Source organism: Epinephelus fuscoguttatus, linkage group LG13 (genome assembly GCF_011397635.1).
Source record: "Epinephelus fuscoguttatus linkage group LG13, E.fuscoguttatus.final_Chr_v1".
Lineage (NCBI taxonomy): Eukaryota > Metazoa > Chordata > Actinopteri > Perciformes > Serranidae > Epinephelus > Epinephelus fuscoguttatus.
Genome location: NC_064764.1, coordinates 29,433,524 through 29,449,973, shown reverse-complemented (window position 1 = coordinate 29,449,973; position 16,450 = coordinate 29,433,524). Strand labels below are relative to the sequence as shown.

Here is a 16,450-nt window from a genome sequence, read left to right as displayed (position 1 = left end):
GTCTGATCTGAGGGCTGCAACGGGCCAATAACTGCACAGCATGGTGCTTGACTCCCACATATTACACCATCATTACGGGTGTGGTATTCTTAGTATGGGTGTGTGAATACTCCTCCACCCTTGACAACTGGTGTATATTCAAATGGCAAGTAAATATCCTTGCCTTTTTTTTTTTTCTTTCTTCAGGATAAGATACACAGCCTGGCTTCAATAAAACACAGGAGGACAGGCTTTTAAACACATTAAACTGTCCCTGAATTAGAATTAGAGTGACACCACGAGAGAGCATAATCATAAACACGGTTAAATACAACATAACGTGTATAACCTTAGAAATAATATACAGTATGATGAGAAAAAAAGTGTCATGTTTTTTTTTTAAAGCCGGACTCATCTGCTTTTCTTAGCAGTGGTGGGAGAAATACTCAGATCTTTCACCTAAGTAAAAATGCAAATACTACAGTGTAGAAGTACTCAGTAGTCTTGTCATGGAACTGTAATTTCTGTTTTTGATATAATATCAACATATGATACCATTTTTGATACCTTGGGGAAAAATTAAAATGAGGGCAACCAATTTAAAATTTTGATTAAAGGTCCAGTGTGTAAGATTTAGGGGGATTTAGTGGCATCTAGCGTTGAGGATTGCAACCAGCTGAAACTTCTCCAGGTTAGAATTCCATCAGTGTTCATTGTTCAGGAGGTTTTAACCAGGAGCCGAATTATCCACGGAGGTCTCTTCCTCTCTAAAACAAATGGACCCGGTGAAACCGGGAAAAGCACTGACTAAAGCAGTGTCATGTCACAAGTGAGTGCTTCTCCGATGCTGTTTGGCATGTTGGAGACAGGCTGTACCCTAGCACCTGCTGTGTGCTCACCTTATCTCTGGTCTAGACATTCAGGAGGTTTTTAGCAAGAGCCGAATCATCCACAAAGGTCTATTTCTCTCCAAATCAAACAGACCTGGTGTTTTATACCAGTTCAGTCAGGACCACTTTAGTCAAAGAAAACTATATTATCATTTTGCAGTGTTATATTTGGTGGTACGGCTCTGTTCTGGGGCCCTCTGCCTTTCCTTGGGCCAAAGCAGAAACCTCCCTACGCCTACATGGAAACCGTAAGAGAGCAGCAGCAAAAACATCATTGCACCACTCTAAGATAAAGACAACACTTCGCTTCTTATTTTCAGGTGATTAGACACTAAAGCAAATATACTTATTATATCATATTAAATGTATGCCAATATATCCCCCTAAATCCTACACACTATACCTTTAAAAGAAAACTATAATAAGGCTATAAGATGACTACAACAACTTTTGTTTTCTTGGTTGGTTGCAGAGAACAGCAGAATGACTGTAGTAAACATTAACAATAGGAGAAAATAAGAAAGCACAGTTGGTATCGGTGTATCGATACTGCAGACAATGAGCATTCAGACTGTTTAAAATCGATTTGTATCACCAAATCAATATTTTTAACAACATTATCTGTGAAATCCAGCATTCATACTTTTGCTTAAGTAAAAGTACTAGCTTCATAATATAGTTAAAATTACTCATAATGCAGAATGGCCAATTATTGGTTTATAATTATTGACGCCATGCAGCTAGTAAATGTGGAGCCCATGTTTTACTATATACTGCCAGGTAGCAGTCAAGTCTTCCATAATAAAGCATCAATATGTATTTGTTAATTACATTTTTCAGTAATAATTTGAGCTGAAAAGTAACTAAAAGTGTCAGATAAATGTAGTGCAGTAAAGCGTACAATATTTCTAAATTATATTTTACAATATAATATTTAAATTTCTTATATTTTCATGTATCTTTCCTCTCTTGCAAGGAGCACCTGTAACATAAATAATTTCCCCTCGGGGATGAATAAAGTATTTCTGATTCTGATTCTGATTTTCCTCTGAGATGTGGTGAAGCAGAAGCATAAAGAAGCAGAAAACAGAACTACTCAAGTAAAGTACAAGTACCTCAAAACTGTACTTCGCTGTTTCTTAGTGTTTCTTAATGCTAAGGTCTGGTGATTTGGGGACACCAATGTGCATTTTTAATATACATCTGCAGGAGTTTAGTATTCTTTTCGAGCACTAGCAGTGACTAAACAATTACTTATTTTAAAACATCCGTTTATCACTTTCAGAGGCTCACTTTCTAGCCTGTGTCTCCTCCAGAAACGACTCCCCACGTTGCATTTCAAGTAAGCTGTGGGTGAAAGATGGTGCTGTAAGCTGGAGCAATCAGTGTCAGAGCGCATTTTGCTCTGAAGCCAAAAAAATGAAATGACAAAGTAATATTATTTTCCACTGTGATATATGAGCTCTTCAACAAATGTCTGTTGAATCTCTGCTCTTTCTTTGATGGCTCACTCAACCCCTGTTGTTACAAGTGTGTCAGTGAGTAATAAATAAAGGGACAGTTCACCCTAAAATCCAAAATACGTATTTTTCCTCTTACCTGTTGTCCTATTTATCTATCTAGAATGTTTTGCTATGAGTTGGTGAGTGTTGGAGATATCAGCCGTAGAGATGTCTGCCTTCTCTCCAATGCAATGGAACTAGATGGCACTCTGCTTATGGCCTGGCTTACATCCTTAATGGGAACCTGCTGTTGGCCTTGGACTATGCCATTAGTTTGTGGTACTGGGGTCCTAATAAAGCCTTGAAACAGAAACTTCAAGTACCACAAAACAAAGTTGTGAGAGCAGTGCTAGGTTTGGATCACAGAAGTCATATGGGTGGGTCTTTCAGCTCCAGTGGCTCCCAGTTAAGGATAGAGCGCATCATATCCAACTTCATGTAGTCAATAGGATCTTAAATGGCGTAGCCCCTAGTTACTTTAACTATCATTTAAGAAAGTTAAAAGAAGTCCATGATAACAATGCCAGAGCTACAGTAGCACCACAATACAGCATAATGTAGCCCCAGTGTGTGATTTTTGATAGCATGACAGCATTCAAGAAGCAAAAGAGGTGTGACAGGTGAGACTTGTCACACAACAGCATCTGCCTCTAGTGTTGGGCAGCCCTATCTAAACAATAACAATGGTACAAAATGAAGGTAACAATCATTTACTGTCTCGGTTACATGGCATCTGATCTTGTCCTGTACTCTGAGGGTAAGGAGCTCTGGGATCTAATTTCCCCCCAGTTTGTGGACAATTTCAGCTGCTGTTCTTCTTCTATGAGTTAGCTGCTAACTGCTACTAAATGCTTTTTAAATCTCCCAGCAGTGGGTCACACATACAACACTTCATCAAACCGACACACCTGTCCCGTGTTGTGAGCAGTTTCATGTGGGAACTATTTTCTTTTTACTGAGCTACCTCTGACAACCGTCATCACTGCACAGAGGAGAGTGTGCATCTACTGCAAGCTTACCTAGCTTCACTGAGCTAGCTAACGTTACAGCTCTCTCATCCATGAGTTGATGTACAATTCCTTCTGAGTGGTGATATGATTGATAAGGAAAGAGTCATTGCTGTTAAGTTTTTTCAAACTGAGTAACATCTAGTTCCATTATACTAAAGATAAGGCCGACATCTCTCTACGGCTGATATCTCAAACACTGGGCAACTCACACCAAAACAATCTAGACTGACTAATAGCACGACAGGTAAAAGGAAAAATGTGTATTTTTGATTTAATTTTAATGTTTTGCTTACCAAAATAAGTTAGCCAGCAGGCCTGGAAGACACAAAGAGATCCCTTGCGATGGGAATCACCCTGGAGAAGGAAAGAAGAACAGCACAGGGAAAGATTTTCACAAACCACCACCAAAAAAAAACCTCTCGCTATGTGGGTGTTTAGTGAAACAGACTTGAGTAACTCACCATGACATATGCTACGCTATCGAAGAAGGCAGCTACAGTCAGGCTGAGAATCATCTTCTACACAGTGAAAATGAGAGGAAGACATGAGGAGGGATTCTCTAACAAAACCTCCCTACTTAATATGCCAGTGCGTTTCTATTCACGTTGAGAGAAGGGCAAATTATAGATCAAATGATCACTGATGTGGCTGACAGCTTGGCATGCGACGTCCCTGGTGACAACTCTGTGTAAATATCACAGGATGGAGGAGAGAGTCTCCTTAATTCCTTCTATATAAACTGAACTCATTGTATTTTATTTGAAATAAACCAATAATCTGCGTGCTACAGAATTTTAAGAGGGTAGTTGCGATGCATGCCAGCTGTCTATATAGGTGGTTATAAACTGTGGCTGTGCTGGGACACACACATAACAGCCTTTTATGAATTTGTGTCCAGCAATGACCCTGCCAAGGCTGTGGGAGAAGTGGAGGGGGAGGGGGCGGAGATGGAAAAAGCCCTAAAGAGAGAGCATTAAAGACTATTGACTGACGGATAACCTTTGTGAGAGGATGGAGGCAAGGAGAGGGCTTATGTGGTGTGAGAGGAGCAGAGGAGGAGGAGGAGGAAGAAGAGCAGGAGGAGGTGAAGTCACTCTGTGCGACCTGGTCCAGGGGTAATAGGATCCATCAGAGCCCCACGTTAAGCTGTCATTTACTTCAGATTAGGAGGATAACGTGGAGCGCTGCTAAACCTGACAGACCTGCTGGACCAGCTTCAAAAACACCACAGACTGCACACTAAAATGAACACCGATCCACTTCAGACATCTAAAACTCTTCTGGATAAAAGAAAACATATTTAAAAAAGCATCTAACTATTTATCAGTCTATAGCCAGACCTAAAGAATAACTCTTCATCTGAGAGGCGAATAAGCACAAGACGGCCGTCATTATCACAGAACAACCACGAGTCAATTAACTCCGCAATTGATTAATCTGTGCATTTTAATTGGGTCCAATTATGCCAAGATTTGCCATGGCTAATTGAACATATTTCCGGTGGCAATGAAGCAAACAAAAATGAGGAGGGAAAAAAAAGGGTCACAACATGCTGTACATTGAAGTGGAAATTTACCTGAGCCAAAGAGTGATACCTTCGATGCAGCCAGATCACAAACAGCATGAAAAGGCTGTGAAGAGAGAAGAAAGACAACAGTGAGATGTTTCCGTTAACTGCAGGGGCAACAAATTTGAGGAGGACAGGCCATTGGCTGTTTTAATTATGATATACAGCATTAGCGCACATAAATACATCACAAGAACTCCAACACTTTTCCCCGCAGGCTTTACTGTAACCTTCACTCCGGCTCTGATATTCTTTAGCGTACGGTACAGTTACTGACCATTAAAGCGAAGCAGGTTTGGACTGAAACTAATGAAACCTGCAGAAAACCTGCCAAAGACCTGCTCTGCAGCATTTGAGGGAGTGAAGTCTGCAGCCAAGAAGCAACAGCTAATGTTAAAGCCAAAATGTTAGAGTACAGTTTATCAAATGATCATTAGATACACCTTGAAAAATCAGGACTGAGACAAATGGGAAAACCTCCAAGGGCTTGAAATTATAAATATGGGGTTTTAAGGGCTGCAGGATATGCAGAAACAATTAGATTGCATTTATTTTGACAGATATTGCATATGCGATATGAGTCACAACTTTAGTGAGAATTCAGACATGCATAGTCTCTTATGTCTGAAATATAATTTGTAAGCTGGTGCATCACCGAAACACCACAATGCTTCATTCATACAGATATGTTGTGACACATTTTACCTTTATCAAAGAATTGCAGCTCCTGTGATTTAGTTATGGCACTTGGCCATATTACAAATTCAATAATATTTCCATTAATTGTGCAGCCCTAATTTTTTCCAGAAAGAGATTAGGGTCCCAACATACTAATTCCCCTTGTTTATTGTTCAATTAAACTGATATGTATAGTCTTTAGCCGCGGGCCTGGCTGCGAGAAACTTTGAGATAAATCATTTAGTTTAATTAGAAAACAACATTTTAAATGCAAATCTTGTTTGACGTTACTTCTACCACTTTTTATGAACGGTAAAGACTTAAATTTCATTCTCTTTACTGGTCATACATGTCCGACAGACAGGATGTGACCAACACATCATCGCTATTTATCAGGCTGCAGCTAAAACTAATCATTTTCCTCTTTATATAGCTTGCAGTAGACTATGCACATTTGCTTCTGGCTGTCCCTTTAAAACTCATCATTGTAGAATGTATTGAAACCCTTAATTTGCCTGCTCCTGTCATAACAACACAGCAACTTATTTTCACATGTATACATTTCAGGTACCGTCACTATCCTGACTACTTAAAACAGTGTATGCTACCTTTCTCCTCTAATTATTAACCGAGACACTCTACACAGGTCTGTTATTTCTGTTCCTGCAGTCTCTAAGTCAATAGGTAAGAAAGCCTTTATGTTCAAAGCCCCCCTGATTGAAAAAAACTGTAAATATTCAGTCCATACCATCTTTCCACTTGATCAAAAATGCCCCGTCTTCTTAGTGTAGGATCAGTCATACACGTCCATAATAACATCTCTCTATTTTGTTTAATTATGTTTCATAGCTTCATTAATTAATGCTGTAACTGACATTAAAGGTCCAGTGTGGATATACTGCCAGAAACTGAATATAATATAATAAGTATGTTTTCACCTGAATATAAGAATCACTGTGTTTTTGTTACCTTAGAATGAGTCATTTATATCCACATAGGGAGCAGGTCCCTGTCTATAGAGATTTCCATGTTGCACTGCCATGTTTCTACAGTAGCCCGGAATGGACAAACCAAACACTAGCTCTGGACAGGGCCATTCACATTTTCGCGTTATGACATTGGCTACTATAGTTAGGAGCCCCTCTGCAATGAGAGGCATTGGAAAAACACCAATTTTTTTTAACACGAAACAGCTTTTATCAATGTTTTTCCCAGTTTAAATCACCTGGTCCATTTGTTTTGGAGACAAAGAGCCCTCTGCAGATAATTTAGCTTCTGACAAAAACCTCCTGAACATCTGGATCTTAAATTATCAGAGAAAAAAGTGAGCACACATTAGCAGGTGCTGGGCTACCGACATGTCTGCGAAATGCCAAATACCATAGGAGAAACACTGGTTTGTAACATGAAACTGCTTTATCCAGCGTTTTTACCTGTTTTAACCATCTGGTCTGTTTGTTTTAGAGAGGAAGAGATCCCCATGGATAACTCATCTCCTGGTAAAAACCTCCTGAACAATGAACACTGAAGGAATTCTAACCGGGAGAAGTTTCAGCTGGTTGTAATCTGCAGTACTTGCCACTAGATGCCACTAAAGGTGCGGACACACCAAACCGACATCAGAGAACTAGCGGCAACGAAAGCCAACTGCTGCGTCGTCTACGTCGCCTTATGTCGCCTCACATCACCTCACGTCGCCCTGTGTCAGTTGCATTTGAAAACACTACACAGACTACATCCGACAGCCAAGTGGCACGTACGTTCTGCGCCTGCGTGAGAGAGCGTAGTGACAGAGTGGTACATCCTGACAGCCAAGGTGTTTCCTATCTGTGCAGCCGAGCACCACAGCACCTCCACTGGCTATTACATTCAGGCGGTCCTGGTGTTTCCTCCGCAGGCTCCACTTCACTCAGCTGCCCGATAAACCAAGCTTCTTCCCACTTTAACCTGAATAACAAATGGTTGGATCCAAACGGAGAGCCAGGGCTAGCTCAGAGACTAGCGGAGGCTAACTGGCTGTGCGTCCCTCCGTTGTGCTGTGGCTAACGCTCTGAGAGCTGCTCCCAGCTAGCTCCAGCTCTCCGTTTGGATTCAAACGGAGAGCTGGGGCTAGCTGGGAAGCTAGCGGAGGCTAACTGGCTGTGCTTCCCTCCGTCATGCTGCGGCTAACGCTCTGCGGGCCGCTCCCAGCTAGCCCCGGTTCTCCGTTAGCTGGGAAGCTGTGCCTCCCTCCGGTCATGCTGCTTCTAACGTCCCACTAGCCTCACAGCTAGCTCCAGTTTGTTCTTCAGGTTAAGTGGGAAGAAGCAGCGGGTCTGTGGGCAGCTGAGTGAAGTGGAGCCTGAGGAGGACGCACCAGTTAGTCCCGGTTTCACTATAGACAGATTCACTGGCTACAGGGGCGAGGGAATAAAACCTGAACAGCCAATCAGAGTGATGTCTTTCACTGACTATCTCCACCGCCAATTCAACATGCTCAATCGGCCAAAAAGCCGCCTACATTTTACACACTGCTCCTTTAAACACACTATAGCTACAATCTATGATTGAATGGTCCATTTCATGGTCTGATCTCCTGTCTTCACGTCTTTTTATTTGATGTTGATTGTTTGGCTGTTTTGTTTTTGTTGTTGTTGCTGCTTTTTGTCTTCTTTGTCATATTTGGTACTGTATAATTATCCTGTAACTTTTGTTTCTTGTTCAATGTTCTTATAATTAAGGACTCCCTTGAAAACCAGATGGTACATCTCAAGCAGTTATTCCTAATAAAGAATTTCCAACCAACTCCAAGCTTCTAAAATGAACCCAAATTTGAATCAACACATCTTAAACACAGCCTCAACAGAGGCTAAATATTACAAGCTTTACAAAGATTGTATTTTACCACAGGGTTATTCTAAAAGGTCGCGTCAGATTGCTCGGGTTAAAGGTGCCCTGTGGAGTTTTGTTGTTACCAACGAAAAGTTATGTTTACATCAAGTGTCACTCACCAGAATGCAAGTGCGTGTCCTTGAGGGCTAACAAATGTTTCTAGTGCATTTCCTTCCCCATAAAACATTTGCAAAGCCGATTTTTCCGTAGTTTAAATCCACCATAAACAAAACGGGGACCCACTCATCCAAAAACAACAGCTCCACAGCACTACAAGAGATCTAAAACTCTGCAGGGAACATTTAATATTATGGTTAACTCTTCCAAACACACACATATTCTATCCAATTATAGACAGAACCCTGCCAAATATATTTCAGTGCATCCGTATGGCTAAGATCAGTTAAACTATCTGGTGCGAAATAAAAGTCAAGGCTTCAAGACAAAGTATCATTTTAAGAAAGAAATAATTTGAGGAAATACTTACCATCCTACTAAGGAGAAGGTTCCTGTGGCTCGTTTTACTGTTAAAATCACCACCTGTAAATCAGAGACAATTCATTACTGTATGGCTCATATCTATAAATAATGAAAACAAGGTATTAAAATGTGTAGTTGACACAGGCATTGCTTACTCTGTGCAATATTTTTGTTTTAACTAAAGTCCTGTGCAAACTTAGTGAGAAGTGCAATACAAATACAGTTCTGCCATCATTATAATCATAGGCTTAGAAATTACTGGGTTGACAAGACTACCATTTGTTCAAGCATGCCTTTTGTGTACGTGGGTGCAAGCATGTGTGTAATTATAGGAAGTGTAATAAAATGGAGTTTGCATACACTTCAGGCAACCGGAGCATCATAAACATAGGCATGTGCAATGTGCTAACAACTTAGACATCTACGGCATTCATGTATATAACGTCCATAAGCTTCTGACCCACTTTAACATATCATAAAACACAGAGCGCTGTTAAAGGACAGCTGAGTGAAGTGACAAACTAGAACCTGACACGCTACATATTTTAAGCAAAGCAGCATCCAAGCTGAAGCTGACCTAGGAGAAACAAGAGCAGACGGAATAAGAGTGAAGGAATGAAAAGAATTGTGTATAAGTCAGTCCTAAAAGCTTTGTAGAGAATGAAGGGGCCCTGCAGTAGTTATGCATGCAAAATGCAGCAGGACATGTCCGCACTATCAGCTGTGCAGCACTACTGTCATACATCTGTTTTCTCAGAGTCGTCTGACAACCTGCAATAGTGTCATGTCTCGCCCGGTATAGAACACAGGAATATCCATTTCAAAAACAGCCAGGAAATGTGTCTGCTTTTATTTTAATGTCTGGAAGTGAGTTTCAAAGTTTATATAGTAATTTGTTTTCGCAGCAACGTATAATTTGTGGAAGCACTTAAATTGCACAGACAGAAAAGAGACGCAGACATTTCTCCTCTGAAGCCTTTGACCATTTTATTACTGTTTTAATTACATTTGAATGATGGATCCCAATATGGAACTGCAAGGAGTGTTAAAAAGGCTCGGAGTCTGCACTTTGTTTCAGATTGTTTCATAAATAGTGCATGAGTCATCTTGCTTTTTGGGAAGTTTCTAATGCTATTTTTGGGTATGGATTTCTTTTTTACTCGTGATATGCAAGTCGTACAAACATCTGTATCAGTTACCCTCTGATTTTTATCCCTAATTAAGGCTGCAACTAATGATTATTCATCAGGGGTGTGAATTACAAGTTGCATCATGATACAAAATATATGGATTCTTTGGTCCACAATAATATATATGTTGCTACTACAAAGTCTGCAACGAAACAATTTCAATTCAGTTCAGGGGCCTACGATCAATATGAGACAATATCAGTAAATACTTTTTCTTGGCTGCCTGGCTGAAGCCACTAGCACTGTTTGAATTTAAGGAAGGAGGTGCACTGGTACGGAAATGGTGACACAGACGTACATGGGAATTTCACAATAAAGGCACATCATTAAGATCACAACATGCATCAGTGTTTTTTCCTTTGCATCAATGATAATGAATTCTTGATCATTGAATCGATTTATCTGGTCCAGATCAGTGTGTCCATGAACCGTTACACCCCCATTGTTTACCACTGATTAATCTGTTAATTATCTTCTGTGAAATGTTAGAAATAAAAAAGCTGTATGTTGTTTGTGTGACCAATTTTCCAAGATTTTCTGTTTATTATCACCGAGGACAAAGAAAAGCAGCAAGTCCTCATAATTTGAAGGCTGAAACAAGGAAATGTTTGGTATTTGTGCCAATAAAAATGACTTAAAAGATTAGTAGAGTTGTTCCGATACCAGTACCAGTATCGGAAATGCCTTTAGACACTGCCTAAAATGATGGATTGTGTATTGGCGAGTATACAAGTCTGTGCACCAAGCCGATATTACATAATTTAATCATAAACTTTGAAGCAGTTTCACACCCATGTATTAATTAAAATGGCAGTTTCTCCATAAATAAATTCTTCTTTGCCGCTTTAAATCAGTGAAGCACAAGTTGCGCTGTGCAGCCACTGTTTAAAAATAAAAGAAGGTTTCCTGGCATTTACTGTATGTATGTATGTTTTTGTTCATGTTTTACAAAGGGTTTAACCTGAGCAATGCCATACAACAATAAAAGCAATTACTCCATATCCATATAGTGTTAGTAGTATACAGCTTTAATTTATTCTTTAACGCCATGGTATCAGATTGGTTTTTGACTGATTAATAAACTCATCATTTCAGTCTAATTCCTTAAAAACACAACAGTTTATCAAACAACCTAATATAGCACAATCCATCAATGTCCACTCACTCATTGAGCTGACCTGAATATCCCCAAATCCCAAATAGCACAAGAAAAAAGTATTAATCTTGGGCTGTCCAGTTATGAACATGATATACTTCCCCACTGAATCATTACTTAAATTTGTGACAACCTGTTGCTCACCTGATAAAGAAGAGGATGTTGCAAGCAACAAGAGTGCATGAATAGTGAGCTTGACGGGAGAATGATGGGGAATGCATGAATACTTTATATTTAGTTCTCATTAGAAGTGTGAGACCTAACTCAAACAGGTATAGCCGGCTTGGTCTATATGGACCATCTGAATCTGGGTTAATCAGACCGCGTTTGGGGCCCTGTGATCCATCACACTTGAAATCTGAGCAATTGCTTGCCATTAAAGAAGAAATTTGAGCTCAAGGCAAGACAGCATTACTGCAGCATTCTTATTCAGGGCAAGAGAGTGGGTGACAACCTGGAGCCTAAAGCTGCTAGCATGCAAAGTTGCACCTACTCACATTAACACGTTCACTGCACCAGAGACATCACTGTGTCTTTAACTAATCTGCCCGTATGTCAGCCTTGACTCAGCGACAGGCTACAACTAATCCAAGCCGAGTATTTCCTTACAAGGTTATTATGAAGATAAGGGAGCTGTCAACAAATAAACAAATTCTCAGGGTGTGGACTCAATGCCACAGCTACCTGTGAATTCAATGCAATGTGACTTGAATTTGTTAAGGTCACGATGTGCGATGTTTGTGCTTGAGTCTTTGCCGGAGAAGTGTTGATTTAAGTCCTGGGTAGCTTCCAGTCTATAGTTGGTGTTATATTGAATGGCAATATTTGTTCTAAAGTGCTCCTGATTGTATGAACAAAATAACAGGAACAACTTGCGGTAAAAAGCACTTAAATACAACAACATTATAAACCTGTGCATTAAACCCATTTGGCTGATGCTTTATGATAAGGGCATTCAACCTTCACTGGACATCATCAACAAACTTAAGTGCATCCTTTTCAAACAAAGAGTGTTTTCAGTGCAACAGCTCTGTTCCAGGTTCCTGCCTGTGAAAAGGAAGTTTTTTCCTCACCGCTGTCACCAAGTGCTTCCTCAATGGGGTACCTGTTGGATCTCTGTGAGTTAAAGAGCATGGTCTAGTCCTGCACTATATGAAAAGTGTCATAAGATAACTTTTGTTGTGACTGCTCTATTTAAATAAATGTGACTTGTAGGGATGTCACGATTACTTGATTTCACTATTAACCGCGATTTTAAATGCCACAGTTAATTAATCGTAAAGATTCCTCAACACATCATTCTCCAAAGATTATGCCGCAACGCGGAACCATATACAGTAGGTCAGCGCAACTCACACAGAACGAAAACAAAGTTACACAAGCGGCGTCTCCGAGTGATTAAGTATGGATGAAGAAGACTTATTCCCCCCAAAAAAACGTCACTGTCACTGTCTGTGGATTATCTTGAGTAACCAGGTCATGATATCTGGAATAAAACACTGCATCTCTACAGCTGATATTTTCAACACTCGGCAAGTCAACAAAACTATCTAGATTGAAAAATAGCACTACAGATAAGGGGGAAAAGTACGTATTTTTGATTTGGGGTGAACTGTGTCTTTAAAGTACCAAAAATACTCATACTCATTATGCATAAAGGTCCCTGTCAGAGTTCTCCTATTACATCACTTGTGTACTCATTATTGTTGATGCACTAACATGGGAACATATGAGCTGCATTATATGCAGTAATGCTGGGAATTTTAGCCTGACAATGCACTGGATTTATAAAATGATTGTGGATTTTACTTGTAAAATCTTAGTTTGCAAAGTAACTATAGCTGTAAAATAATACTGTGGAGTAAAAAGTATACTTCCTTAAGACATTTATTGGAGGAAAGGTAAAAAATAGCTTACAGGAAATACTCAAGTAAACACAAGCATCTCAAATGTGTACTCAAGTAAAGAACTTGAGTAAACATACATAGCTACACGTGCTACTGTTGTTGTTGTTGTTGTGTTGCTCTCCCTCACATTCAGCAAACATCTGATCTAGCAAAACCGGTTCACTTATCATTTCAAGATAACAACCTCAAGTCTATTTTCAACATAGACACAATCAGAAAAAATGGCCCAACAGAGGACGTACGTCCTGCCCCAGTTCGGGCAGTTCAACCTGCCTCAGGAGCTGCTTATTCGATTCTACGCTGCAATAATCCTGTCTGTTCTCAGCACGTCCATCACTGTTTGGATCAGCCACCAAACAGGACAGGAACAGACTGTAATGGATATTGTCGGCCTGCCCATCCAGGACTTAGCCTATACATCTTTAGGGTCAGGAAACGGGCAGGTAGCATCACTGCAGACCCCTCATACCCTAGACATGAGCTGTTTCAGCTTCTCCCCTCTGGCAGGAGTTTCATAACACCGAAACAACCAGACACAAAAACAGTTTCTTCCTGCAGGCTATCACTCGGATAAACCTTAAACAGTCAAAACAATCCCTGTGCACTAATCCCATAATGCCAAGCACCTTCATTACCAGTAAACTATGTATTTCATTAAATATGCACTGTTCTTTAACATGTTAAACAAGGACTTACACATATGGAAAGACTGATGAAGCTGTTAAAATACACTGGACATGACGTCATGATATCCAGGTGTGTGCAGCATAAAGAGGACAATCACTATTACGGTATTCTATTACTGGAAACCAGCTGTTTGTGTTCAGATTATCTGAACATGAAAAAAGTACAGAAATACTGATGGGTGTGTTTTATATAGATATGTACATTATGTTAGAGGTTCAAAAAATGTATAAAGGACCCATTTGCACATGAGGAAAGATTATATTCTAAATGAGGATATTGAGAAGGTTTTTATTGCCATAGACCTTTCTGAGAAGTTCATTTTTTATCATTTTATTTTAAATGAAAGTAGGCAGCAGCATCACTGTATGTATTATTCCAGCACCATTTGCAGGGTGCACCATTGCACTACTGTATTACTATTTACAAATGTCATGGTGTTGCTTATAAACAGATAGATAGATAGATAGATAGATAGATAGACTAACATTGGCTTACATAGTCAGATTCCATGTATGTGTACACATACTGTACTTGGCCATTAAATATAGCTTTGATACGGCTTCTGAAACTGTGAATATGCATATTATCCTGATAAAACTTTTTACGCCAACATGTCTGAGGCTCACTCTAAAACAATGTTGCTACACATTGTTTCATGAAGTACGTGACAGCAACTTAAAAGACATAAAACTGGTAATACCCAAGTCAGTTAGCTTGTTAGACACAACTTAGTAACGTTATGTTAACTCTACGTGCAAGACAGCTAGTAATGCTAACGTCAGTTTTTCGGGCTGATTTAATTAGTTGACATATATTAGCTAACATTAAACATGCTAATTAAGGCAGTTAGTATATTTGATGACTGACAGCTCAGTTGCACCGCTACAGTTTGGCACTGGGGACTATTCAAGCGTCAGACCTCCATTCATCAACTTACCAATCGATAAACAATCAAGTCGAGTAAATAATTACCAGCATAAGCTAGCAGTGAAACGTTATGTAGCTAACTAGCTAATTAGCTTTTAAAAAACAGAAGCTAAAACAGAGTTTAACAGTTACGTTAGCTACTTACGCATCGATAGTCCTCTGAATCTGTATTAAAAAATACGCAGCGTGAGTCGTTACTCGTTAACATTGGGCTTTGACTGTTCATTTTGAGCCACAATGATATAATTTAGCTTCAATTTGTTTTTGTTTTGCTGGAGCTTTTTGTGCACTTCCTGCTTCTACGGTGCGCGCGAAAGGACAAAAAGTACCGTTGGCTGTTCTTAGGCAAATGTCGAAGGGCCAGATTCGTTCAGACTTTGACTCCTTATTAAAACTCGCGTTGTAACGTATCGTTGTTGTTTTGAGTCTCTTGTATTTCAGTGTAATACAGAGGGAAACTACCCTCCCATATTTTTACGATATTTTAGGGGGATTCCAACATAGCAGTTCAGTTCATTTCAGTAGTGAAACTAAATTAAGTGACTCAACCATAAATAAATAGCGTGGAACTTTCTGTTTGATGGCTTCACGCATCATCATACCACTACCTTTTGCAATAGCCTCAGTCCCACTACAAACCAGAGTCTCTCTAAGTATATAGGCTACAGTATATATGTATATAAGTATTTAATGAGTTACTGCATATATCTTTTTATTTTATTTCATCCTATTCTATTTTTCTTATTAAAATATTTGCATTAAAGTTATGTGTTTGTAGTGTGAAGGGGCTACAACTTGTATTTCATTGTGCAACCTTGTGTTTTAAAATGGCCAATAACTGAACCTTGTAACCCTGCAAATATTGTGCTTTTTATGGCATTTTTACTTTATAGCATTTACATTTTCTGCACCTTTATTCCACTGCATCTCGTAGGATACTGCACCTTTTGCTCCAATACTTTCTGACAGCTTAAGTTACTTTACAGATTGAATATTTACATACAAAGCACATGTAGCACCTATAAAATATGATGTATTTCTGCAGATTAAACTACAAAAACCTAGCTTCCATTTCTCACTCCTCAATGAATCAGTAATATTTTTATTAATGTTGCTATGAATTACCGACACTTATTTAGGCTAAGTAAGACTTTGCATCTATGATTTTTAATTGTATTGTAATATTTTTTTTTACTGTAGTACTTTTGCTTTGGTAAAGGATCTTGTCAGAAGCTGTGTTTACACCGTAATGAGGATATTATCATTAGAAACCCTAACAAAAGGCCTCACGGTAGCCTCAGGACAACCTTCTGTATCCTCCTTGGTAGCTCACCTGCAGTGTTTTGAGATCGACGCTGCACTTGGCACAGTAAAGGCGCTGCAGTTCACTGATAGCCTCTGGCATTTACCTTTAGGCTAATGATAATGTTATCTCAGTGGGTGTTTTTAGAAACCAGCAACCCCATTCAGTCAAATGCAGAAAGGCATGTTACCTTTGCCCTGAATGTGGACAGACAGCGGCGGCTGCATTTCCGGTAAACACTGTGAATCACAGAAAAAAAGAATGTTGAAGGTGTGCCTCTTTGAAGATGTTTGAGAAGCATTG

At 39.5% G+C, this 16,450-nt stretch overlaps 1 protein-coding gene across 2 annotated transcripts in view; it reads right to left on the bottom strand.

The window, feature by feature from the left end:
- The window catches only part of si:dkey-100n23.5 (cyclic AMP receptor-like protein A), a 76,215-nt gene extending 60,995 nt beyond the window's left edge, over positions 1 to 15,220 (bottom strand). Inside the window, exons 1-5 of one of the 2 annotated variants that reach the window (XM_049593620.1) lie at positions 15,174 to 15,220; positions 8,985 to 9,037; positions 4,958 to 5,012; positions 3,843 to 3,899; positions 3,675 to 3,735 (exon numbers count right to left, since the gene is read on the bottom strand). In XM_049593620.1, the coding sequence (XP_049449577.1) occupies positions 3,675 to 3,735; positions 3,843 to 3,899; positions 4,958 to 5,005 (166 nt within the window). In that variant the 5' untranslated portion in view covers positions 5,006 to 5,012; positions 8,985 to 9,037; positions 15,174 to 15,220. Of the gene's footprint in view, positions 1 to 3,674; positions 3,736 to 3,842; positions 3,900 to 4,957; positions 5,013 to 8,984; positions 9,038 to 14,989; positions 15,141 to 15,173 lie in introns of those variants that run through there. The other variant, XM_049593619.1, reaches the window with a different exon arrangement.
- Positions 15,221 to 16,450: the final 1,230 nt, after the last annotated feature.